At 52.3% G+C, this 23560-nt stretch overlaps 2 protein-coding genes across 2 annotated transcripts; one reads left to right on the top strand and one right to left on the bottom strand.

Moving 5' to 3' along the window:
* Positions 1-1556: 1556 nt before the first annotated feature.
* CNTNAP1 (contactin associated protein 1) lies at positions 1557-18475 on the bottom strand. Its single transcript, XM_006901675.1, has 24 exons — positions 18412-18475; positions 17413-17514; positions 17119-17312; positions 16525-16672; positions 16233-16436; positions 15363-15547; positions 14698-14841; positions 13990-14251; positions 13393-13542; positions 12790-12961; positions 12239-12345; positions 11974-12093; positions 11418-11621; positions 11103-11259; positions 10892-11019; positions 10417-10602; positions 6980-7201; positions 6520-6759; positions 5185-5538; positions 4893-5020; positions 4201-4294; positions 3751-3996; positions 3598-3645; positions 1557-2908 (listed from the first exon to the last, which is right to left on the bottom strand). The coding sequence occupies exons 1-24, from the start codon at positions 18473-18475 to the stop codon at positions 2628-2630; spliced, it is 4140 nt and encodes a 1379-aa protein (XP_006901737.1). The 3' UTR covers positions 1557-2627.
* An 862-nt stretch (positions 18476-19337) lies between these two features.
* On the top strand, positions 19338-21294 carry CCR10 (chemokine (C-C motif) receptor 10). The gene is made up of 2 exons (XM_006901674.1): positions 19338-19361; positions 20230-21294. Exons 1-2 carry the CDS (start codon positions 19338-19340, stop codon positions 21289-21291), a joined length of 1086 nt encoding a protein of 361 aa, XP_006901736.1. The 3' UTR covers positions 21292-21294.
* Positions 21295-23560: the final 2266 nt, after the last annotated feature.

The following is a 23560-nucleotide window of genomic DNA, read 5'->3' as shown; positions in this document are numbered from 1 at the left end:
GCCTAGACCAGGGAGGGAAAAGATTGTTGATATAATTTACTTTCCTGTCTGTGGCACCTGCTGTTTAGCCAGGGTGAGTTGGCAATATAAGTGTTTGGAGGTGGGTAAGGGGTTACCAAATTGCATGTGGCATAGGATGGCATCACACCTGTAGTGCAGTGTGAGAAGCAGGCTGATCACCTGTTCCAGGCTGTGGCGCCATTCTCTCTGGGATTCATGCAGAGCAAAGCACTTTACTATTTCTTTTAGAAGGTCTAGAGATGCAGGTGGAGCTTGAGCTAATGTCTAGGGGCCCCAGTTCAAACCCTACTCCTGAAAGAGGCAGAGGAGTAAGGGTGGAAGATTCTTTGCCAGTTCTGTCTCATCTCTCTGGGGAGGCAAGAGGAGCTGGCTTGCCACAAAAGAATTTAGTAAGACTGGAGCCAACAAGAGCTGCCTATGTCCACAGCTGGTGTGCTGAGCTTGTGAGGAATAAGGTGCACTGGGCTGCGGTGGAAAGGACTTAAGCAGTACAGACTGGTCTGGGGAATACTGGATTAGAGAGAGGGCTCTCCCTCCCCTATGGGAACCAGACCCTCTCTTTCCCTAATCTATGCTGACCATTTCTTCCCTCCAATCTCTCTCATGAAGCAAGGAGTAGACTCTGTCTCCCCTGGGCTAACTCCTAGGAACTTCAGTGGGACTCACACACACATTCACACACTCATCCATCACTTTTGTGGGCGCATGTGTGCCCTGTACTCATTATACACCCTACCAGCCCCGTCTCCCCACCTCATTGGTTGATCCCCAGCCCTGACTCTTAACCCTACTCCCGTGGTGGTTTGTGTGTACTGGGGACTCCTTCAAACTGGACTGTGGGTCTGAATCGCTCATAAATCACAGAGACAAATACAGGAGAAGTTAGGCCTGTCTGAAACACTAGGACCTGGCCAGGAAAAATAGGAGAAAATACCCAGCTTTTGAGAGGCCAGCCTGACCCACCCTCCTCTCGGTGCAGAATCCTTGTGGTCGGCCCCGCCTTCCCCTGTCTCAGACCATTAATACTCTTGTTTCTCTAGCCCTTCTGTCCTTGATCTTAAATGATGGGTCTCGACCCAGCCATGACATGCAATGATGGAAGGGAGTAAGATGGTGGTCTGGGGTGGGAGAGGCTGGTGTATGTGTGGCTTTATTGCCAGTGAATTTCACGCACTTTAAAGTCCTGTGGCTTGTGACCTCTTATCCGAAATAAAATGGTAGAATCCATTTTGGCAAGTTGTGTGCTGTCTGCTTTGGGGCCAGAAGGATCCAAGGATAATAGTATGCAGGCACCTCCACTCAGGTATTAGCACTGTATTCTCCTTTGCCCCCTAAAATCAGAGGTTGGACGATGTGCAGCCAAGAAATTGTGATAGGTGAGGAGAGTTGGGAGGCTCATAAGATCAATTCATGCAGGCCCCTGGCAGGTGACTGGGGTTCTGAGGGCTCATCGAGAAATTCCTGAGTCTTCGGGTGAGTTCCCAGAGAGCCATCCCACTTGCCCCCTAAACACGACCCAGCCACCACACACAGACTGGAGTTCTGCCACTCTGCCTTTATTGGAACAGCTCCCAGTCTGAAAGCTCAGGAGGCTGAGCCCTGTTCAGATGGAAGATCCAGACTGGGCTGGATGAGGGACCAGTGGAATGCACGACACTTCCAGCACAGGAGAGCAGACAACAGACTGTGAGCACAGCACAGCACAGCACAGGACAGTCATTTCTTTTTTTCTTTTATATATAAACTGATAATTAAAAAATTAGAATATTATATAGAGTTTCTCTAGAGAGAGACTTTGCAACAAAAAATATATATAAAGAATATGACCTCCTGGGCAAATAAAGCAGCATCTCTGAGCGGAGGAAAGAGGACTCCTCATGCATTGGAGAGGGGGCCAAGCCTTTGGACAGGCACCAAGGCTATTGCATATCTTGAAAGAGGGTGGAAGAGTTAAGGGCTGGCTAGTTAGCGTGTCTGCATTATTTCTCTACATTGCAAGTGTCTTGTTTATGGCTTTGGCTAAAGCATGTGAAGCAGCGGAGGTACTAAAGTGCTAAACTGAGGCCTCTTGGTCTCTGTGTTAAATAAAAAGAGAGAGGGCATGGGGGTAGGGAACAGTATTGAAGCCTTCCCCAACCCCCAGCTGAGTAGAAGCAGATGGAAGACATTCTGCAGGGTAGAGGGGAGGCTGGGGGATATGATTTAGCAGCCTCCTCCCCCCTTACCCTGTGCATCCCTGCAATTCCACACATCTGTCCCTGCTGAGATTATATATTTGAAGGGAGATAGTTAATCTCCCCTACACTCTGTTGTTAATCCCTGGCAGCAGCTGGGAGAGACATAGCAGGGAAGGCCTTCTCCTTTGGGGCAGCCAAATAGCCAGGAGCCTGGGAAAACAGGGATGGGCAGGGCATTGGTTTAGGCAGTGAGGCTTAGCCACTCCCTTTGGTCCCATCTGTAGTTCTGCCAACTACACATGGCAGAAGGGGTATCCACTGGATGGGCAGAGCCAGCTAAAAGGAGCCAAATGTCCCTGACAGGGTAGGATGGAGGCAGGAATGGGGAAACTCGGGGGAGATGAACTTGGTCCCTGAAGCCCTTCTGATTCATTCAGACCTGGACTCTTCCAGGATCTGGGGTAAATTCTGGTCCCGGGGTGCCGAAGCTGGGGCTGGAGCTGGAGCTGGGGCTGGGGCTGGGGTGGGGGCTGGGGTGGGGGCTGGGGCCTGGACAGAGCCTGAAGTAGGCAGAGGAGGTTTACTGCCAGGTTGGTAATCATGGGTGGCCTTGGGCTCATTGGTGTGGTAGGAGCCCTTGTAGCGATGGTTTTGCAGATAGAAGAGCACCAACATTCCCACCAGCCCCAGCAGCAGAAAGGCCACCAAAACTGGAGGAAAGAGAAGAACAAGTCAGGGAAGATCCTTGATGGTTAACTACATACAGACATATGGCGTACACTGTTGTCCAGCTCAACCGCTCAGCCACCTCAGGCTATTCCTCAGTCCCTGGCAAGTCCAGCTCCTCACTTAACTATCCCTGCCACCTTCTATTTCTTATATTCTACTTCCAAACCCCTAATAAGTGTCTTGTCTCTCTCATTGCCATCAAGTAGGAACTGACTCATAGCTGACCCTCTAGAGGGTTCCTCAGAAAATGAAAATTACACAGAGAAGATTGTCCATTTTTTTTCTTTGGTGCCCCTGGTGGATTCAGGCTGCCAAAGAGGCATGACCTTTGTTGTATCAGCACAAGACTCTACAGACAGTGCCAGAAGAGCTCCCTGTATCCCCCGGAGTCACTCTAGTAGTTACCCCAATTCCTCATCTCTCCAGATCACCACAGCCCCATTTTCTTATTCTCTGACTACAGTCCTCTTTTGGTTCTGCATTACAATCAAAAGTTTACAGCATCCTTATTTATAATATCCAGCTTTCTAAGTTATCATAATTTCATACTACCTTAGACCACATCACTGTCATACATCTAATACCTTCCCCATCTCTCAGCCCAGAGGGTAAGGGGCAGGAAGGGAGCACAGGTCAAAGTAGAAGAGATCAGATCGTCACTGCTACTCACAGCCTAGAAGTATGGCAACCCAGCCATCATCATGGTAGTATGGGAAGTCTGAAGAGGAAAGAACACCAGTCAGAGGACACCTCTCCCACATGAAGAAATCATGTCCCTTCCTTGCCATCCCTCCCTCCTCTCTTCTGTGTCCCAAGGGTTTACCTGGGGGTAGGTACCAGGGATCAAGTTCTGGTGGCACCTCTGAGAAAAGACGTGGCATGGCTCCACAGTTAGACTCTGACAGTTCTCCCTGAACTCGAAGAGCCTCTGAAAGTTCAGCTGTCATGGGTCGAGGGCTTCGAAAGTGGGTCTTTAGAGGAGCCACATTGTTGAATCGAACACCAGACAGGCAGCCTGAGAAACCTGGTGTGTTGTAGCGCTGGATCTCGGGGTCAATTACTCCCGTCTCTGAGAGAGAGGCAGGCCCAGACAGAAAAGGACTAGATTGCACAAGATTGCCCAGTATCCATGACCCCTGTTAGGATCCACAGGTTCCTTGTTCTTTTTTGTCACCACCTTTACTGCCATGCCCAGTCCAAGTCTGTCAGTCTCAAGGCTCTAAGGACTTTGCTTATAACTCTTATTTGAAACTCACCATCACCCACAGCTTACCCATTACACGCCCTAGGTACAAGGCCTTGGGTGAATCCAATTGACTGTCCACCAGCAGTGAGAACTTCTGTTCTGTCAATGGGAAGTAGTCTACCTAAGGTAGGGACGGGCAGGGGACGAAGGAAAGAGGCTCTGAGGCTCATATTGGCAAGGCCACAAGTACCTTCCTTCTGTCTAAGCTGGTGGTGAGGTTAGGGTGTGTCCTAGCTCAAGCCTAAATTGGCAGCCCCTGGGAAATTTTGAGGGAAAAACCCCAACCCAACCTGGATTTGAGCCCTGGCTGTTCTGTTGTATTGTTGATGTGTGCTGTCGAGTTGGAACTAGTCCATAGCTGACCCTCCAGCAGGTTTTCAGAGGTAATCACACAAGAGGAGATTGTCCATCTTTCTCCAACTAAGCAGCTGGTAGATTTAAACCACGTGCCTTTAGGTTGGCAGTGCAGCTCGTTACCACTAGGCTACCAGAGCAGCCTATTAGTGGTTTGATACTGAGAGAATCACAGAGTATAAAATGGAGGTAATTATGAACACCTCCACATATAGAAGGACCTAACAGGCGATTGAGAAGGTCATGTGAAGTAATACACATGAAGATCCTCTGTAGGTACTATACAAATATTTGGTATTTTCCTGAGAGCTAGAATGTAACTCATGAGAGCATTACCTGAGTTAGTGACTTTCCTCCACACGTACCTGGATGAAGAGTGTGCGGTAGACCCTAGTGATGTTGACACTGTGGGGCTGGCCGTCAGTCACCGGTCGAGTCGTTAGCTGGTACACATAAGGACTGGTGCCCAGCTGATACCGCAGCTGCAGGGTCCCTGTGGAGTGGGAGGAGAAAGAGGGACTCTCCCCCAACTCCCACAATCCCCATCTCATAAGAGTGCAGGGGTCCTTGTAATAGTGAATCAGCAGTTAGGAGATTGAGGACATGCCAGAGACAGTGGCATTGAGAAAAAATGACCATGGGGGTGGGAAGGCTTACCATCTTCCTTGATGAGCACCGCCATGTAGTCCCGCACAAAGGAGCTGACGTAGAGCAGGACAGCAGGAGCGGAGCTGGTGCTGAAGCTAAAGGACACTTCCTCTCCAGTAACATTGTAGACAGGCCCCCGGTAACCGGGCACCGGCCGGCCTGGCCGGGGGTATTCAGGCAGGCGGTACCCAGGGCCATGGTAGCCAGGCACGTAGCCAGGAGTATCGTAGCCTGGGATGTAGCCAGGCTCATAGCCCGGCACTGGCCGGCTCAGCATGTGGGAAAACTCCTTGGCTGCAGAGCGAAGTGCCGACTGTAGGTTATAGCGCATCCAGGTGCCAGGCTCAAAGAAGCCGCCGATATCTGAAGGTGGCAAGGTCAGAGCTCTCAGACTCCTCATCCCCAAACTCCGAGGTTTTATACATCTCTCTCTTACACACATACTCTCCTACCCAGAGACATGTCTTCAGTTTTTGCTACCTGCGCTCACTGTGGTTTCCTTTGAGCCCCTCTGCATTTTACAAATGGGAATTGAGATTTCAGAATGGTCGGTGACTTGCCCCAGGATGCAGAAAAAAAAATACAGAATCCGAATGTCCAATATGCTTGCCAGCACTCATCTTTCCAAACCAGGCCCAAAAACCTCTCCTTCCATGAGTCCCTGTATCTCCCTAAGGCACCAGACTCCTCCTACCACTAGTCTCTATTCCCATACATCGCCGTGGATCTAGGCCAGTCTTAGGGAGGAGTCTCAGTATGTGTGGAGAATTTTGTAAAATGTCAAGGCTCCCTTGACCAAGAATTTGTATAGTATACATGTTCAGGAGCATGGAAATGGTCAGATAAGAAACAACAAAGAGTATTGTGCAGCCTGAAGTGGATTTCTCTCCAAGGGAGGTAAGCACTGTGACCCTGGTGATGGGAAGACGGAGAAGATGCTTGCTATTGAAGTTATTCTAGCACCAGTGAGCTCCACCATCCTTCCTCATCCCACTTCATGCTTTTAGAGTGGTCCAGCATCTTTAACTGCTTGACCCCTCAGCTCTGAGCTCAGGAACTCACAACTTTTTGTTGTTGTACACCGTTGAGTTGGAACCCACCCATAGCTGACGCTCTGAGGGTTTTCAGAGGCAGTTAATCACACAGGAGGAGACTGCCCATTTTTCTCTTGCAGGGTAGCTGATGGATTCAAACCAGCTGCCTTTGTGATTGCAGTGCAGCTTCTTGCCACTAGGCCACCAGGACTACCTAATGCTAACTTTTCTTCCTCCTCCCTTCCTTTCTCTTCCCCATGTCCCATGATGCTCAATGGCTTTCTGTACCCCCAGTAACCACAGCACTGACCATGGTTGCAGTATGGTCCATCAAAAGCTGTAAGGTCACAGTCACATGTGTAGTAGCTATAACGCTCCACGCAGCGGCCTCCATGGAAACAGGGAAAGCGGGGGTGGGCACAGTGGCCCGTGCAGTTGGGTGATGTACCCTCAGAGGCATTGGCACGGCCTTCTAGATTCAGAGTCACCCCATTCAGACGCATGGCCCTCAAGCAACCGACGAAAGGACGCCTCTTCATTTCTGCAGATCCTGGGAAGGGAAGTTAAGATATAAGGGTAGAATCAGAGACAGAAATAAGAACTAGAAGGGACCCAGGAGGATAAACAAGTGGAATAGGAGATTAGGGACTAGAGAGGAAAAGTAGGACCTAGGGGACCGAAGAGATGGGAACCCTGGAAGCAAGGAGAGCAGCCTTGAGTGGGTGGGAAGGAAAGGAAGCTTTCACCCTGCCTCTAGGTTGTTGGCTCACCGACATAGAGGGGCTGGTCATACTCTAGCCAGATGTAAGTCTGCAGGGGCATTGGCCGCAGCACCCAGGGCCGATGGTCCACGCGGAGCCGGGCTTGCTTCACGTTGATTTCAGCCCGGACCAGGTGCCATTCATCATCATTGAACTCAAAGTCATCTGAGTGCACTGTCAGATTCTCATCCCCATTCCCCACGTCGAAAGCGAAGACCACATCCCGGGATGCTGGACAATGAGGGGATAGTTGAGGGAGGACTCTGACCACCAAGATCCTTTGTAGATTTCCTCCCTCCCTCAATACACTAATTCTTTGGAGCTCCATGAGTGTCCTTCCATTTTATCTAGCTAGAGCCTGGGGCCAAAGCCATAAATTGTTTAAAGTTACATGAACTTGGTACTTCCTAAATCAGCCTATCCCTGGATCCCAGCCCCTCCTCTCAGGTTAAAAACAGAGCTAGTGAGATCTGGGAGAGACCTCAAGAGTCCAGCTTCATTATTCATAAATAAAGGACCTAACTCTAGAGAAGCAAAGTGAGTGGGCAAGGGTCCATAGGGAGCTATCAAGACAGAGCTAGTTCTACTGTTGTTATGTGCTATTGAGTCAGTTCTGACTCATAGCTGACCCTCCAGCAGGTTTTCAGAGACTCTAAATTGCTCTGAACTTATACTTTACTGCCTCTGAAAATCTGCTGGAGAGTCAGCTATGAGTTAGTTCCAACTTGACTGCACATAACAACAAATTGCCCTAACAAAAACAAACCAACAAGAAAAAGCTCAAGTGCTGCTGTCAAGAACCTCTTCAAAGTACTAAGGAACAATTATATTAGTTAGAGACTTAAGGTTCAGTGATTCAGGCTATGGTTTTTTCAGTTACTTGCTATGCTTCTCAAAGCTGGACAATGAGGATGACAGGAGAATTAATGCCTTTAATTTGTAGTGTTGGAGAAGATTTCTGAATATCCCATAGACATAGCAAAAGAACAAACAGGTATGTCTTAAAGAAAATGCAACCACAGTGCTCCATAGAGGCAAGGATGGCAAAGCTTCATTGCACATGCTTTAGGCATGTTGTTAGGAGGCGCTATTCCTCGGGAAAGGACATAATGCTTGTAAAGGTGGAGGTCCGATAAAGAGAAGACCCTCCACCAAACGGATGTTAATTGACTGCAGCAGTGGGCTCAAGATTTCAAAAATAATGATGGCCAAAATAGGGCAGAGTTCAGATCCATTGTTCATAGGGTCACAATGGGTAGTACTCGACAGCACCTAACAATAGCAACAACGAATCCAGACTTTATGGGTCCTTGGAGCCTGGGTGAACCCCTATAACTAATGACATGAAACCATCTTTAAGGGGAAAATATCCTGAAGTCTTCTTAAAACCAGATAATAGGTTAGCTTAACTAATTAAAACAAAAAAACCCAACAACTCAGTTTGGAGCATTGTGCTCATATAAAAACAATCTATATGGAAACACTGGCCTGGATGTGTTCACTAAGTTGTGCCAAGAAACCTGGAGAATAGCCAGCTGGCCCACTGACTGGAAAAGATCGATATTTATTCCCATCCCAAAGAAAGGTGACCCAACAGAGTGTGGAAATTATCGAACAATATCATTGATATCACATACAAGCAAGATTCTGCTGAAAATTATCCAAAAACGTTTGAAACAATATGTCAACAGAGAACTGCCAGATGTGCAGGCTGGATTTAGAAGAGGTCGTGGTACTAGGGATATTATAGCTAATGTTAGATGGATCTTAACAGAAAGCAAAGAATACCAGAAGAATGTCTATCTGTGCCTCATTGACTATGCAAAGGCTTTTGACTGTGTGGATCACAACAAGCTGTGGCTGACTCTGAGAAGAATGGGAATCCCAGAACATTTGATTGTGGGAGGGTGGAGGGACGGCGCAGGAGGGGAAGGCCCTCTATGAGGTGGATTGATTCAGTGACTGGGATACTCAGGATGGGAGTGTTGGAGACTGTGCGATTGGCACAGGACAGAGCAGAGTTTAGGGCTGTTGTACATAAGGTCACTATGAGTCGCAAGCGACTCGGCACATAACAATAACAACAACAATGCGAAACTTATACTAGGACCAAGAGGCAGTTGTCAGAACAGAGCAAGGAAACACTACATGGTTCAGAATCAAGAAGGGGGTTCTTCAGGGATGTATTCTGTCTCCATACCTTTTCAATCTGTATGCAGAACAGATCATCTGAGATGCTGGGCTGTATGAAGAGGAATGTGGCATCAGGATTGGTGGAAGAATCATCAACAACCTGTGTTATGCAGATGACACAACTCTGCTTGCTGAAACTGAGGAGGACCTGAAGCGCTTCCTGCAGAAGATCAAGGACTACAGCCTCCTAGATGGACTAAAGCTCAACATCAAGAAAACAAAGATTCTAACCACTGGGCCAATTGGCAGCATCAGTATGGATGGTGAAGAGATTGAGATAGTTAACAGTTTTAGTTTACTTGGCTCCACAGTCAACGCTCTTGGTAAAGAGCAGCCAGGAAATCAAGAGACGAATTGCATTGGGAAAGTCGGCTGTGAGAGACTTCTCGAGTACTGAAGAGCAACGATATCAGGCTGGAGACTAAGGTGCGCCTGATCCGGGCTGTAGTCTTTGCAATTACGTGCTATGCATCAGAGAGTTGGACAGTGACTAGGGTTGATAGAGAATTGATGCCTTTGAGCTGTGGTGCTGGAGAAGAGTGTTGAATATACCATGGACTGCTAGGAGAACAAACAGGTTTGTCCTGGAGAGGGTGAAGCCAGAATGTTCCCTGGAGTCAAGGATTCTGAAGCTTTGTCTGACATATTTTGGGCATGTTGCAAGGAGGGACTGGTCCTTGGAGAGGGACATCATGTTTGGCAGAGTGGAGGGGCGGCGAAGGAGAGGAAGACCTTTGATGAGATGGATCGATTCTGTGACTGGAATGGTGGGAATAAGTGCGTTTGAGATGGCTAGGTTGGCACAGGATAGAAGAATGTATAGAGCTCTTGTACATAGGGTCACTATGAGTCACAAGCGACTCGATGGCACATAACAAAAACATATGGAAACAAATTAACAGCAACCTGAAAGATCAAACAGGAAGCTTAACAGGTAGTGAATGTGTTTTCATAAGGAAGGAACTATTTGAAAAGGGACCATGAAAGAGATTGTTCAGCTTGAATGAAGTCAGCGTCACTGAAGGGCCCTCGTGGACATCATTGAGGCTGTGTGTTTTGCTGTGTATGTTCTCAACAAGTAAACAAAAATAAATATACAAAAGGGTTGGGGGTGGGGAGGGCAGGAGTTAGCTCTGGAACTTAAAGTCTGCTTTCCATGCAGCGTTTTAAGGTACCTGTCCTTGTCCCTCACCCACCCCATGACTCCCTAGTACTCCTTCATCTGCCCCATGTCCCTCCCGGTGTCTGCTCACTGTTAAGTTCCACTCGCACGTAAGGTCGGTTCCACTGGCAGAAAGGGCCTGCTACGTTCTCTAGGAAGACTCCTGACAAAGCCGAGGTCCTGAAGTAGAAGGAGACATCAAGGCTGTGGTTGGCGCGGATTGGGGGAAAGCGAAGTGTGGTTCCGGTGTGGAAGGAGATGGTGTTCCAGGAGTTGCCTACAAAACCAGATGGAAGAAGACCTTGTTGGAAGGGCTGGAGGGTAAAGGGGCAAAGGAGCCTCAGGCGCGCTGAGGGAGGTAGGGGATACATAATGATAAGGAAGGCCCACGTCAAGGGGAAACTGGGGAATGCAGTGCAGGAGAGAGTAGGTATGAAGGCTATTATCACATCAGGGGCTGGGTGTCAGACAGTGAGTCTTAGAGACCCTCAGTGGGACAGGTGACCTAGATTTTGGAAACTGGAGAGCCGCTCCAGGAAGGCACAGAAAAGGGGTCTGCCACTCACGATCGCCATAGCAGCGCAGAGGCCTCAGGAAGAACTGGGCCTCGGAATTGGAGCGGTTTGTATCCCCCACCACCACCTGGGTGACAGGCAGGTGATCCACAAAGGTCAGCAGTCCCTTGTCAGTTCTCCTGTGAGATGGAGGGCAGCGGGTCAGCTCTGTGGCTCCCCATGCCCTTGGAATCCAGAAAGCCCTCTTCCCTGACCTCCTCACCACTGGGGCTGGTCAGCATCACAGTTGCAGTGCAAAGCAGGGTCCACACAGCTCCGGTCCAGGCCACAGGCACAACGCTGTATCCCAGGCTGTGAGCCTCCCCAGTAGAAGTGCTGCTCCTCGTTTCGGCCCATCCAAAAGCTGTAAGGGTAGCCACCTGGGGAAGAGGTACAGGTTACCAGCTGCTCATGTTAGCTTCCAAGTTCCTACTTAGCCCTTCCAACCAGCCCTTCCAACCCATCTGGTTTCCTTCCCCTAGGCCTCCTGGTATCTCTTTTCATTCCCCACCTTCCCCTCCCCAACCCTAATCTCAACCTGCAGTGTTGAGAAGCCGGGAGTTGTAGCAGGAGAACTCTATCCACTGCTCGCAGTGCTGGGAAGCATTGGCCAGAGCACCGACTTCCTCCCAGGATGCATTCCAGTACTGGACAGCCCCCAGGAATGGCCGCTCCATGCTGGAACCTGTTACCCGGGTTGTCCACAGCCTGTCATGCCGCACAACTGTCCAGGCTCGGTTCTCTGGGACGGGAAGGGACAGAGCCTTGGCTTGAGATGACTTTCTCCAGCCATCTCCCTGCCCACCTCCACATCACTGCTGAAACTCAGAGGCAACACGTGGACAGAAGCCCAGCCTCAGGCCATCTGCTTTATAGCCTGGAGCTGAGACAGCTGGAATGGATCAGGAAGCTGGAATTCATCTGCAAGGCTAGGTTACAAATTCTTGGGTGTCTCCTTTCCCCTCTGCCCTCCTTTACCCCACCATACTTTAACTGTACTGGCCCTGTCCACCCCTCTCTCCTTTGCTATTCCCTCCATCCCTGCATTGCCTTGTCAGCTGCTGCTTCACCACCCACCCAGAAGAGCTCCTCACCTCGGATGTCACAGTACACTACAAATGGCTTCAGAGGACCGCTGCCATCGGGGTCAATGGTAAAGTTTCCAGAGTATTTCCCACTGAGCCGATAAGCCTCACAGGATTCCTTATACAATGCTGATAAGTAGTAGAGGAGGAGAAAGGCACTTAGAGGATGGGGGAGTCAGAAAGGCCAGCCCCGTCATCTCCAGCATCTCATAATCCCCAGCTCCCATCTGCTGACATCCCACAACCCTGCTGCCCCATACCCCGTGTGGCTTACGTTGGTGGCAGGTCTCCCCCTTGTAGCCTGTCAGCTCACAGTAGCAGATGAAGTCATCCCAGGACTGGTAGCAGCGCCCATCATGCTCACACATGTTAGGACTGCACCTAGGAAAGGGGTCATCCCCAAGGCAGGGCGCCTCATTGGGAGCCTGGGATTGAGATCTGTCCCCACGAGCTTCCCTCTCAGCCCCCAGGATCACAGGAACCTGGTAGGATACCATCACTCACCAACCGGCCAGGATATTTGACAGGTTCAAGTACCACTGTTCTCCTCTCCCGAGAAGAGGAAAATAGTGCCTGGCCTCCCTCCCCACCACCCATAAAAACTTCACAGGACCAAAAGCAGATGCCTCATTCCTATCCTGAGCATGTTTCTTTAAGGGAATGCATAAGAGTTGAGAGGTCAAGGAGTTATCTGTCCAGGCAGGGGGAGTAAGGAGCCAAGACAAGGAGGAAGGGGAGGATTAGAGAAATGTCACTCCCACTGGGAGACCATGGGGAAGGACTTTGGAGGGGTCACCACTGGTAAAGAGAGAAGCTTCCAGATACCTATCAGTGATACCACATGTGTCAAAGAGGACCTCAGCAAAGTGGCCAAGCCGCTGGAACTCCACCAGGGTTAAGTTGACCAGTTGACCATCCACCTTGAGTAGCTCCATGCAGCCGTGGAACGCTGTCTGGTTGGAGTGGCAGCCCCACCGACTGACTGGTTTAGGACAACCTAGAACAACCCCCGTGTGAGGTTCTCTCCAAGCAAGACCCCACAGAGCCTCCCCCAACCAAAGGAAAGCCAGACAAGTAAAAGGATCTGGCGCTAGAACCCAAGTATAGACAATGGCTGTGACTTTCCCGAGGCTCAGGACGGGAAAGAAGATTTGCGCGCTACTAAACTCTCCAGTTAGCATTTTCTAGGGAGCACTGGTGGCCTAGTGGCAAGAAGATGCATTACAATCGCAAAGGCACGCTGTTCAAATCTACTAGCTGCTCCAGAGGGAGAAGGATGGGCAGTGTCCTCCCATGGAATAAAGTTCTGAAAACCCATCGGAGCACCAGCTATAGGTCAGTTCTGACTCGGTGATACACAACAGGTAGATTTAGGTAGAACCTTACAACCCAGAGGCAAGGAGATTAGCCAGGTTGGTCTCCATTTACCTCCAAAGAAGTACGAGGTCCCCGTGCGGATCAGGAGGGGGTATGAGACCCTGACCTCTGCCCCCTCTACATCATCGATGCTGATGACTGCATGGTTTTCCTGAGCCACGAAATTCACCTCATGCCAGAAGCCATCATTAAGGCGATACCCTGGACAAGAAAAGAGGAAACTTCTGGAGGGGGGAGCAGTGACTAGAAGAATGGACAGCTGCATCCTCAGTCTGTACCCCAAGGGCAGTGGATATGACACTCATACCACACCCCACCCACTACACCACACACACATATTACTGCGCTGATCACACGGAGTGGTGACACCTCTGAGTATCTCTTCAACACTTAACAACCCCAGCAACGAACGGACAGAGTCCGCAGAGTCACGAGCAAATAATGAACAACTCCCGGGATTCTCCAGAACCGAGCACTGTTAGGACCCTGATGAGCTCTTCCCAATACTCTCAGCCCCAGGTCTGCTCTCCAGCCACTGGGACCACCACATCTCTCCTCCCCTTGGTATGGCAAGGCCTTGAAAAGGCCTACAAACTCCCGGATGGATCCTGCCCTGTCCTCCCAACACTGCCCCTTGCCCTCTCTCACCAGCAGCGAACTGAAGCTTCTTGCGGCCCGTCTGTGAGATGGACACGTTGACCTGCCCTTCGCTGAGCATTAGCTCCACGTGGCCCAGCCCATCCCCCAAGCTGGAGAACAACAGCAGCCCCGTAAGGTCCCAGGTGCGAAAGCGAAAGGACACAGCAAAGCGGCCACGGCGAGGGAATCCGGGCACTTGCACATAGTTGTGAGGGCCTCCGAAGTTGATGGGGTGCGGGACCGGGTCCAGGCAACGGAAGGCCACCTTACCCTGGGAGCGGAGACAAGGCCCCATCAGCACGTGGAGCCAGCGCACTGCCTTCTGCATGCAAAGTTGTGGCTCTTGCCTTGGCACGGGGCTCAATTTTCTCATTGGTCAAGACCTTTTCACCCTACTTCCACCGTGTTGGGAGGGTGGGGCAAGACCTTTCTCTCTTTGAAGCACCTCTACAGGTGTGAAAGCGTTCCCACTATTGCTATCCTATGTAGGGTTAGATGGGCTGGAAAAGTGGGTGAAGTAAAGCTCTGGGCCATTCCCTTCTGCTGTTTTCTCATCTATTCACCGAGGAGGTGGTTGGACCACCCCAGAGTTCAAATGGGGCTTTTTGTAGTCTGTGATACTCAGAGCTTCTATCTCTCTGGGGAAGAAGGTTTTTGTGTGCTTCCTTAGCTCTCTCCCCACTCTCTTTACTTCCCAGGTGTCCCTTGCCCACTGGCCTCAAAGGTGATCCGAGAGTGGCGTCGCACTGCCAAGTCAGCAATGTTGACTCGGTTGAAGATTATGTTTTCTATGCAGCCACGAAAATTATGCCGATAGCCAAGGTTCTTATGAGCTGCTCCCACCAGACCTCCGATGTACATCTGTGGGAAGTGAGGGTCAGGCTCGCGCGCGCGCACACACACATACACACACACACACACACACACACATTTCCTGTGTGTCCACACATAGGCTTTCAGAAGCACCTACCAGTGAAAACATTTTTCTCCACTGTCTACATTATAGCCTTAAACTTGCCCTTGAGGTCAGGGTTCATGCCCTGATCCCACCACAGACTGACATGAACAAATTATTTAATTTATTTGGCTCTCTTCTGATTGGGACCAAGTTCTTTCTCGACTATACAGCTGTGGAAGGTCCCAAAAGGGCCGTTTTCTCACCTTGTCTAATCCCCAGAACCCAGCTTTCTAGGCCTCATCTCAGTGGTTCTGAGATAGCACCTGGGAATTTAAATACAAAGAGTAACAACAAAAATCTGTGCCTTTCTGATAGCAGCAAGTTTGCCAGTCTCTGCTAGGAGACTTAGGAACTGAGAACATTCTTATTTTACCACTGAGAGTCAGAAGTTACAGCCCACCATAGGGACCCTCTCTGGGCTCACCTCATTGTCCAGGTTCAGTCTCTCAAAGTCCCCATTAAGCACAAAACGCTGCACATAGCCATCCAGAGTAAAGTTGGCATCACGGCCAAACCGGTCCACGCGCACATAATGCCAGTGCTGGTCATTGAGGACGCCTCCTGCTGTCATCGTCGTGTGGCCAGGCCTTGGCTGGATGGGGCTGCTGCCTGAGGGTGGGGTGGGTAGAGATAGACCTGGGGCTGAGAGAACCCCACCAAGGCTTCGCCCCCAGGTACAGCTGTTCAGAGGAGGTGACACAAAGCCTTGGAAAGCCCCAGAGGTGGGCATGTGTCTAAACCAGGAATGAGGTGGAGAATTTTGGAGAGTATGTGAGTAAGATAATTAATTAATTTCTTGTTGTTGTTTGCTGTGTATGGTAGAATCAGAACTGACCCATAGCTGACCCTCTGGAAGGTTTTCAGAGGCAGTTAATCGCATGGAAGAAGATTGCCCAGAGGCTCTGTTTTCCTATATGTGAAACTCAGGCTGTAAAAACTACTCCTGTGTACATCATGTGGATGTTATGGGAAAATAGAGATAAAAAAGAGGGAAAAAACCCCACCCAACCCCTCTATCTTAGTGATAGCCTTAGATTGATTCAGACCGGGGAGAAACTGAGTAAGGTTTAGGGAAATGTCTCGTCCCAGGTCACACGGCTATAATAGAGCTGAAACTGGACTCCATATCTCTGGATTCCAAGCCCCGCGCTTTGCTGCAGTGCGAAGGAGCAAAACAAAAGCCCAGGTAGCTCAGAAGGTACGGAAGGGGAAGGGGAGGCTGGGCGCGGCGAGGTGGCGGTGGCGCGCGGTGGCGCACGGTGGCGCCGGGGCCGCGTCCGCTGGCCGAGCTCACCCAGGCTCATGTGCAGCAGCAGGTGCGCCCCCTGCAGCTCTAGCGTCACGTAGTCGCCCTGTGCGCCCTCGGCGTGCAGCAGGAGCCCGTCCTTCTCCTCTGTCTTGAAACTGAAGGCGAACACATCCCACAGGCTCCGACTGACCCCTCGCGGGAAGCGGTAGGAGATGGCATCGTCTCCGTCAAAATAGAGCACGTCGGACCCTGCGGTGGGTGACATGGCAGGTGAGCTCAGGCGGGAAGACCGCGGGCTCCGGGGACCCCACACCCCACTACCATCCTTGCCCCTTACTGAAAGGGCAGCCGTAGATGCCGAGCCTCAGGCCTATCTTGCCGCGGGGGTTCCAGGCCAGGGGCACGATGCGGATATAACGCGCGTTAAAGTGGTAGTGCAGGTCGTGGCGGACCAATCCCGAGTCATTCATGTTACCGAAGAAGGTCTGGGAGGGGAAGGAGGATGAGTGACCCACCATTGTCCGCCCAACAGCCCCCACCCTACAGTGTCACATACAGCCAATGTGGACTTTGCAGACGTAAACACTCCATAGTCCTCCCTGCTGTCGTGGCTTTGGGAACACAGAACATAATTTTCTTGACCCAAAGAGTTCTAATCTGTCTAATATCCTAATCTGACCTCAATTCAAATGCCTCCTCTTTCTTTCGGGAAGCCCTCCCAGATTTCACCCTAAGATCTGTTAAGCCTAGTGATCACGGAATGTATTGTATACGTGTTAAAGTGACAGTCCAGCTGGAGTGAGTCCCCGGAATGATGGCACTACTTCTCACCGGTTCTCTAACCACCGCTGCTACCCATGCCCCTGGTGCCCAGCCCAGTGCACCTAGCAGAGAGGATAGCCCAAGTGTGCGTGCCAAGGGCCCAGAGTACCGCGTTATGCCCTCGCTGGTAGAAAGGCGTCCAACTGTCCACGCGGTCACCAAAGAGCAGCATGTAGCGTGTGACCCAGTCCCAGGAGTTGAAGGACCCCTGCGTGGCCACGGCTCGGATTCGGTGTTTCTTCATTAAATCTATCTGGAGCCAGGGATTCGGGTCCCCCTTCCTGGGCGACCATCCGCTTATGCCTGTAGAAGGGGGAAGGAGTTGCACCGTCAGCCCCCTTTCCTTGTCCACCTCCACCCCTAGGGAGTTCCCTACCCAGGGCCGCCAGTGCGCTCAGCTCACCGTGCAGCCGAGCGAAGCGTGGCGTGGTGAAAAGGCTGTAGTAGGAAGAGGCGCCCATCGAGCGCGCATACAGGGGCGCCACCAGCTCCTCGTTGCAACCGTCTGTAGCAGGAGAATGAGCACTTTGATCAGAGAAGCTGCATCCTCCTCCAGGCCCTTCTTTGCAAAGCCAGGCCCACTAAGCAGCCAGAGTTCCCTTTTCTGTATCCCCCAGGCACTGATCCAACCCAGCCTAAAGCCACCTACTGGATCAGTTACATCAATAGTTGTGTGTTCAGGGAAGGCTGTCTCCTTCTGGGAGATCCACAGGCTAGACCTATACCGACTCAATGCCCAAATCCTCCCTAGCTCAGTTCCTGCCCTGGGGCATATCAGCCTGGTAATATATATTACTCTTCTCAAACCAAATCCCAGACCTCAGCATCTTCCAAAATCTAAGTCAGCACAAGAGACTACTCAAGCCCCAGACAATGTCAGTCCCATTCCTCAGCCAGTAAACCCGGCCCCAGCCTCGCCCCTGCTCCTGCCAGCCCTAACACCATCACCAGAGTCATCTGTAACCTAGAGTTTGTCAGGATCATCAATTCCTGTTTAGACCCCAGTCCCAAACGCAGCTCCAGCCCCCAGCCCCAGGTGAACCCCAGAGTCCATTCCCAGCCCTTGGCAAAACCTTCATGCTAGCCTGGGTCACTTGAACCATCCTCATCCCCAACTCGAACCTCAAACCCAGGCACCAGCACCTCCTTGGATCCCAACCCCAAGGCACTGCCCTCCTCGACTCCATCCTGGACTCCATCCTGCAAGCCGAGGCCGCGCGCGCGCCAGCCTCAGAGCTGCATTGCGGAGCGCGGGGGAGAGGCAGGAAAGGAGGAGGGCAAGCAGACGCGCGCCGGCCTGGAAGGGACCGCCGACCACCCAGCCGCAATGCGGTGCAGGACCCGCCCTGCAGGCTCTGGGCTCCGGGGCCCAACCTTGCCTGTATTCAAGCCCCGCACTCACAATAGTCCCAGCCCTGGACTCCAGGAACCGTGATGAGCAGGATGCAAAAAAGCCGGAGATGCATCGTGCAGAGCTGGAGAGTCCCAGGCATCTGTCACCAGCGCCCGGCTCTGGCTAGGGCTCCAGTTACGACGCCGGTTCCCAGTTGTTTCCTTGGGGTTAGGGGCGACCACTGTCTCTCCCCCTTCCCTTCCCTCCCACCTCACTCCCCCAACTCTTTCTGTTTCTCTCCCTCTCTTTCTAAGGTTCTCAGCTCTCCGTTCTTCTCTCTCTCTTCTCCTTTCCACCTTCTCACCTCCCTTCCCCCCTCCCCAGTCTCTCCTGGCACGCGCGCTTTCCCAGACCCCGCGCAAGCGCGCGCCACAGCGCTGCTGTCAAAGGGCGGAGATGGGGGTGGGGAGAGAGCCTCCAGCCACCGGGAAATACCCCGACTGCTCCGATTGTCTGGAGGCTGATCTCATAAAGAGACAAGGGCTCGGGGATCCTGCAAAAGAAAAAAGGAGAAGGGAAACTGTGTCTGGAGATGGGCAGAAGGGCTAGTAAAATAACCTAGCATTTTTCTGAAGGCAGATTATATACCCCAGACCCTAAATTGAGCACCTTCCATACCTCTGTGGTTTCAGTATTTTTAGTTTACTCCACCTTGCAGATGAAAATAATAATAATTTTTTAAAAGCCAAACCCTGAAGTTCAGAGGGGTTGAGAAACTACACATGATTGCCAGACTAATGAGTAAATGATGATATCCCAAAGCTCCTTTTTATCCCTCTCTCTGGCAGAATAGAAAGAAGCAAAATGGGAAAGTTGAAGCCCATGGATCCTAATCCTCACCTCCTTCTTGGCCCCTCCCTCCGCCCCTTCCTTCCTGTCCCACTGTTTTAATTTTTACCCCTAGTGGCCACACCTCAGAAACCCGTGTAGCAGAGATGGGGACTGCACCAGCAGAGCAGGTGGGAGTTGGGGCCGGGCTTGGGGGAGGATGGTTGCAAAGAGGAAAGGTAGAGGGATGGGATTTCCCCACCAGGCCACAGGGGTTTCAAAGGCCACAGGAACCGGTGCTATCCTAGGGCAATCTCAGGTAGGGCTTCGCCAGATAGCTGGGGCTGGTTGTGCAAGGCTGGGGTTCTAGAGTGTAGGACTGAGGCTGAGGAGACTACAGCTGTGAAAAAGGACAAGGCTGAGCTGAGAGTCCAGGGTCCCAATAAAGCCTGGAAAATCTGAGTCCCAACATCAGACAGAGCAGCTGAACTGGAGGTACAGTTGGGGAGTAGGGAGGGGAGAAGGGAAAGAGGACAAACAGAAACCCTTTTGGGACCCAAGCATGGAGTCTAGTCCCAGGACCAGAGTCTGAATACCAGAAGCAGGTCTGCACGTGAGTGTCCTTCCCAGAGAAGGTGCTGCATGGGTAACTGAAGCTCTAAGATTTATTAATAATACAAATTGAGCTACAGAGAGCAAAGATGCTTCCCATCCATTATCTCCCTCAATTCTTGCAGCAAGCAAGGGTTCCTAACATCTACTTTATATATTAGGAAACTGAACCCTTGAAAGAGAAAGTAATTTGCTCAAGGTCACCCAGAAAGCTGGAGGCAGAGGCAAGAAGGGATGCTTGGGATGCTTGGGAAGCCCAGACCCTGGGGAGAGGGCTTGTGTGTGAGGGGAGAGTTTACAGAGATCCTCTATCTTTTCCCCTCTCATGTGTAGCTGCTCACAGGAGCTCCCAGTTTGGAGGCATGGTGCATTGAGGTGGGAACAGTGGTTGGGGAATGATGGGTGTGGGAAAGTGTCTCATCAGACCTTTCATCTTGACCTCCCCAGGTCTCCTGGGGCCCCTACTCTGGGGACGATGATGACGAGGCATACTCCTCTGAGCCAATGCCGGAGCTCTGCTACAAGGCAGACGTCCAGGCCTTCAGCAGGGCCTTCCAACCCAGCGTCTCCTTGACGGTGGCTGTGCTGGGTTTGGCCGGCAATGGTCTGGTTCTGGCCACTCACCTAGCGGCCCGGCGCATGGCCCACTCGCCTACTTCAGCCCACCTGCTCCAGCTGGCCCTGGCCGACCTCCTGCTGGCATTGACCCTGCCCTTTGCCGCAGCTGGGGCACTACAGGGCTGGAGCCTGGGCAGTGCCACCTGCCGTGCCATCTCTGGCCTCTACTCGGCCTCCTTCCACGCTGGCTTCCTCTTCTTGGCCTGTATCAGTGCCGATCGCTACGTGGCCATCGCGCAGGCCCTCCCAACCCAGTCTCGGCCTTCGGTGCCAGGCCGGGCGCACTTGGTTTCGGCTGTCGTGTGGCTGTTGTCACTACTCTTGGCGCTGCCTGCCCTCCTCTTCAGCCGGGACGGGCAGCGGGAAGGTCAGCGGCGCTGCCGCCTCATCTTCCCCGAGGGCCTCACCCAGACGGTGAAGGGAGCGAGCGCCGTGGCCCAGGTGGTCCTGGGCTTCGCACTGCCGCTGGGCGTCATGGCGGCCTGCTACGCGCTGCTCGGGCGCACGCTGTTGGCCGCCAGGGGGCCTGAGCGCCGGCGCGCGCTGCGCGTCGTGGTGGCCCTAGTGGCGGCCTTCGTGGTGCTGCAGCTGCCCTACAGCCTCGCCCTGCTGCTGGATACCGCCGATCTGCTGGCCGCCCGCGAGCGGAGCTGCCCCGCCAGCAAGCGCAAGGACCTAGCTCTGCTGGTGACCGGCGGCTTGGCCCTGGCTCGCTGCGGCCTCAACCCCGTGCTCTACGCCTTTCTGGGGCTGCGTTTCCGCCAGGACCTCCGGAGGCTGCTGCGGGGTGGGGGCTGCAGCTCAGGACCTCACCCCCGCGCCCGCTGCCCCCGCCGGCCCCGCCTGTCTTCCTGCTCTGCTCCCACTGAGACCCACAGTCTCTCCTTCTAGGACGTCTAGAGCCTCGAATCCAGAAGAGGGGGTCGGGTTGAGGAAATTCCCCGGGAGGAGAGTGGGGAAGGACACTAAGGGGGGAGAACACTGACAAAGACGTAGAGGCCTAAAGGGATGGATGGCTTCTGGGCCTGGACTGATTAAATTGATAACATGAAAATAAGATGAAAGCCAACAACTGTTACTATTTTTGAGTCGCCGACTTGCAAGTGATTTGTAGCAGGCAGAGGCGGCGGGTCACCCCTCCTGCTGGGTTCTGAGTGGGAGGCGCTGAGAGCAAGGGTGGGGGTGGGGGGGTGCTGAGCCTGCTGAAGTGCTAGGCACTGACACCCCCTCTGCTTTCACCCAGTCAGCCGACAGAGGTGAGGTGGGAAAGCTGACAGGCCGAGGGGTGGGGGTTCCTCTTGAGAGTGTAAGGAAGAGCTTTCTAACAATCAGAGCGACCCAGTCATGGCTGCCTTAGGAAGTCCTGAGTTCCTGGCCTTTGGAATGTTCAAGCAGAGGCTGTTTGGGACTGTGTGTGGGGTGGGGGGGGTAGGATGAATGGAAATTTGGATTTAGACCACCATTTTAAACAAATCTTTTTGAGGTTCTGAGATGGAAAGGGGGGGGAAATGTAATTTTAAAAATTTGAGTTAGAGTCCTTAACCTTAGAGACAAAGCACAACGAGGGAATTTCACGTTACAAATTTCCAATAGTCATTATCACTGGCTTGGGGTGGAATGAGGGTATTTCTGTTCTCCATCTTTCCTGGGGACAGGGTCACAGGAAATGCATGGAGCCTCCCAGAAAGAGGGAGGTGAGACCTCAGAAAGAACTTCCCTGCAACCTAGGGCCTGGGCTCCGGACAGGGAAGAGCACAAAAGGCTGCAGATATCGCTGTCTCTAGCAAAGCTCTGTGCAGGGGTGTGTGTGTGTGGGGGGGGGGGGGGGTCTCTCTCCCTTCTGGGACAAGGGACGGCTTCTGAAGATGGTTGCATCGATTTATGGTCTTTGTCTTAAACACTCCACACAGACAGAATCATGTTCACAGGAGACAACACTTGCAGTTTAATATCCGGTCAGCAAAGTTGTCCTGACCACTCGTTTGGACACCCGGGTGAGGGGCGCAGGGCGAGAGGGAGGGAGGGGCGTGGCGAGAAGGTCTCAGGGGAGGCGTTGGCTTGATGTCCCCACCTGGTCCCACCCTGCTGAGCCAGAGTTAGTCCTCCTCCCCAGACAGAGCTCAAGAGGCTAACTCCCAGAGCGACGGCCTCCAAGGGCCAGGCTCAAGGAAGGCCTGGAGACCGCTCAGGTCCTCTGAGGGTCACACAGGCCTGCAGCTGGGGGCTGACTTGGAACCCACCACCGGAGACTAAGGCGATCGCCGCTGAGTCAGCAATGCGCGCTCCCGCGGTCGCCCGGGGACCCGCCCCCTTCGCCTAGCACCTCGATTAACCCTTTCCTACACAGACCTGCAGGCTCTTTGCCTGGAGAGGTCATTTCATTAGGAGATCCCAGAATCTCTAGAAGCGCAAGCTACTCTCCCTACCCAAATTCAGTATGCTGTGCCCTCTAAATTCCAAACTAGGCCTGCACTTGCCCAGTGTTCCCTGTCTCAGCTTCTTTAGTTCTAAAAGAGATGACTCCGGCCTGGATTCCTTCACCCCAGAATTCTCTAGAACTATGACAGGCCCAGGTCTGGACACCTTTCCAGTTGCAAAGACTTCCCTTTGTCGGGGCTGTGGAGACAAGATGAGGGTTTAGAGGGCAGCAGGAAAGTCTTCCTTAACTTCAGCCTCTAGGCCCTTGGCTCCCTTCTGCTTGCTCGAATTTTTGATCTGTTAGTGGGTGGTGTTTTTAGGTACCGTCTACTACGTCTCAGAGACCTTATGAACAACAGATCTGTACCTTACCCTATCCAGTGCCACCCTCAGTATCTCTGTTTTGCTCAAGCCCTACCACCACGAACTTAGTTGGTGAGCCAAGAGTTAAAACAAGAGCGTGGAGGCGGAGCTTCCGTGACGTCACTAGCACCCTGCGTCCGACCTCAGAGACTGGGGAGTGGCTAACATCGCGCTGCCTTTTCCCTCTCCATATCCCCGCCCCTCCCCGCTGTCACCAAGCCAGCGCGCACATGATGCAACCCGCCTCAGCTTCAGTTGTTTGATTGGTGGCCGCGCCCGGCGCCAGGCACAAGGATTGGGCAGTGGAAGCTGTGACGAAATCTGGACCCTGCCCTGTAAAGCTGGGAGGAGAGAAAGAAGAGGGACCAGGCGGGGTGGG

This window comes from Elephantulus edwardii, unplaced genomic scaffold, assembly GCF_000299155.1.
Source record: "Elephantulus edwardii isolate Elephantulus edwardi_28Jun2011 unplaced genomic scaffold, EleEdw1.0 scaffold00340, whole genome shotgun sequence".
Lineage (NCBI taxonomy): Eukaryota > Metazoa > Chordata > Mammalia > Macroscelidea > Macroscelididae > Elephantulus > Elephantulus edwardii.
The sequence above is the reverse complement of the archived record's forward strand: the minus strand, read 5'-3'. Positions and strand labels throughout refer to the sequence as shown.

Bases quoted from the DNA above. Each gene is read 5' to 3' on its own strand.
- CCR10 (XM_006901674.1), top strand. From the start codon at position 19,338: ATGGGGACTGCACCAGCAGAGCAG. The intron at 19,362-20,229 runs GTGGGAGTTGGG...TGACCTCCCCAG, and splicing joins GGACTGCACCAGCAGAGCAG to GTCTCCTGGGGCCCCTACTC.
- CNTNAP1 (XM_006901675.1), bottom strand. From the start codon at position 18,475: ATGCATCTCCGGCTTTTTTGCATCCTGCTCATCACGGTTCCTGGAGTC. The intron at 17,515-18,411 runs GTGAGTGCGGGG...CTCCTGCTACAG, and splicing joins AGTCCAGGGCTGGGACTATT to ACGGTTGCAACGAGGAGCTG. The intron at 11,260-11,417 runs GTTGAGATTAGG...CCTCTTCCCCAG, and splicing joins CCGGCTTCTCAACACTGCAG to GTGGCTACCCTTACAGCTTT.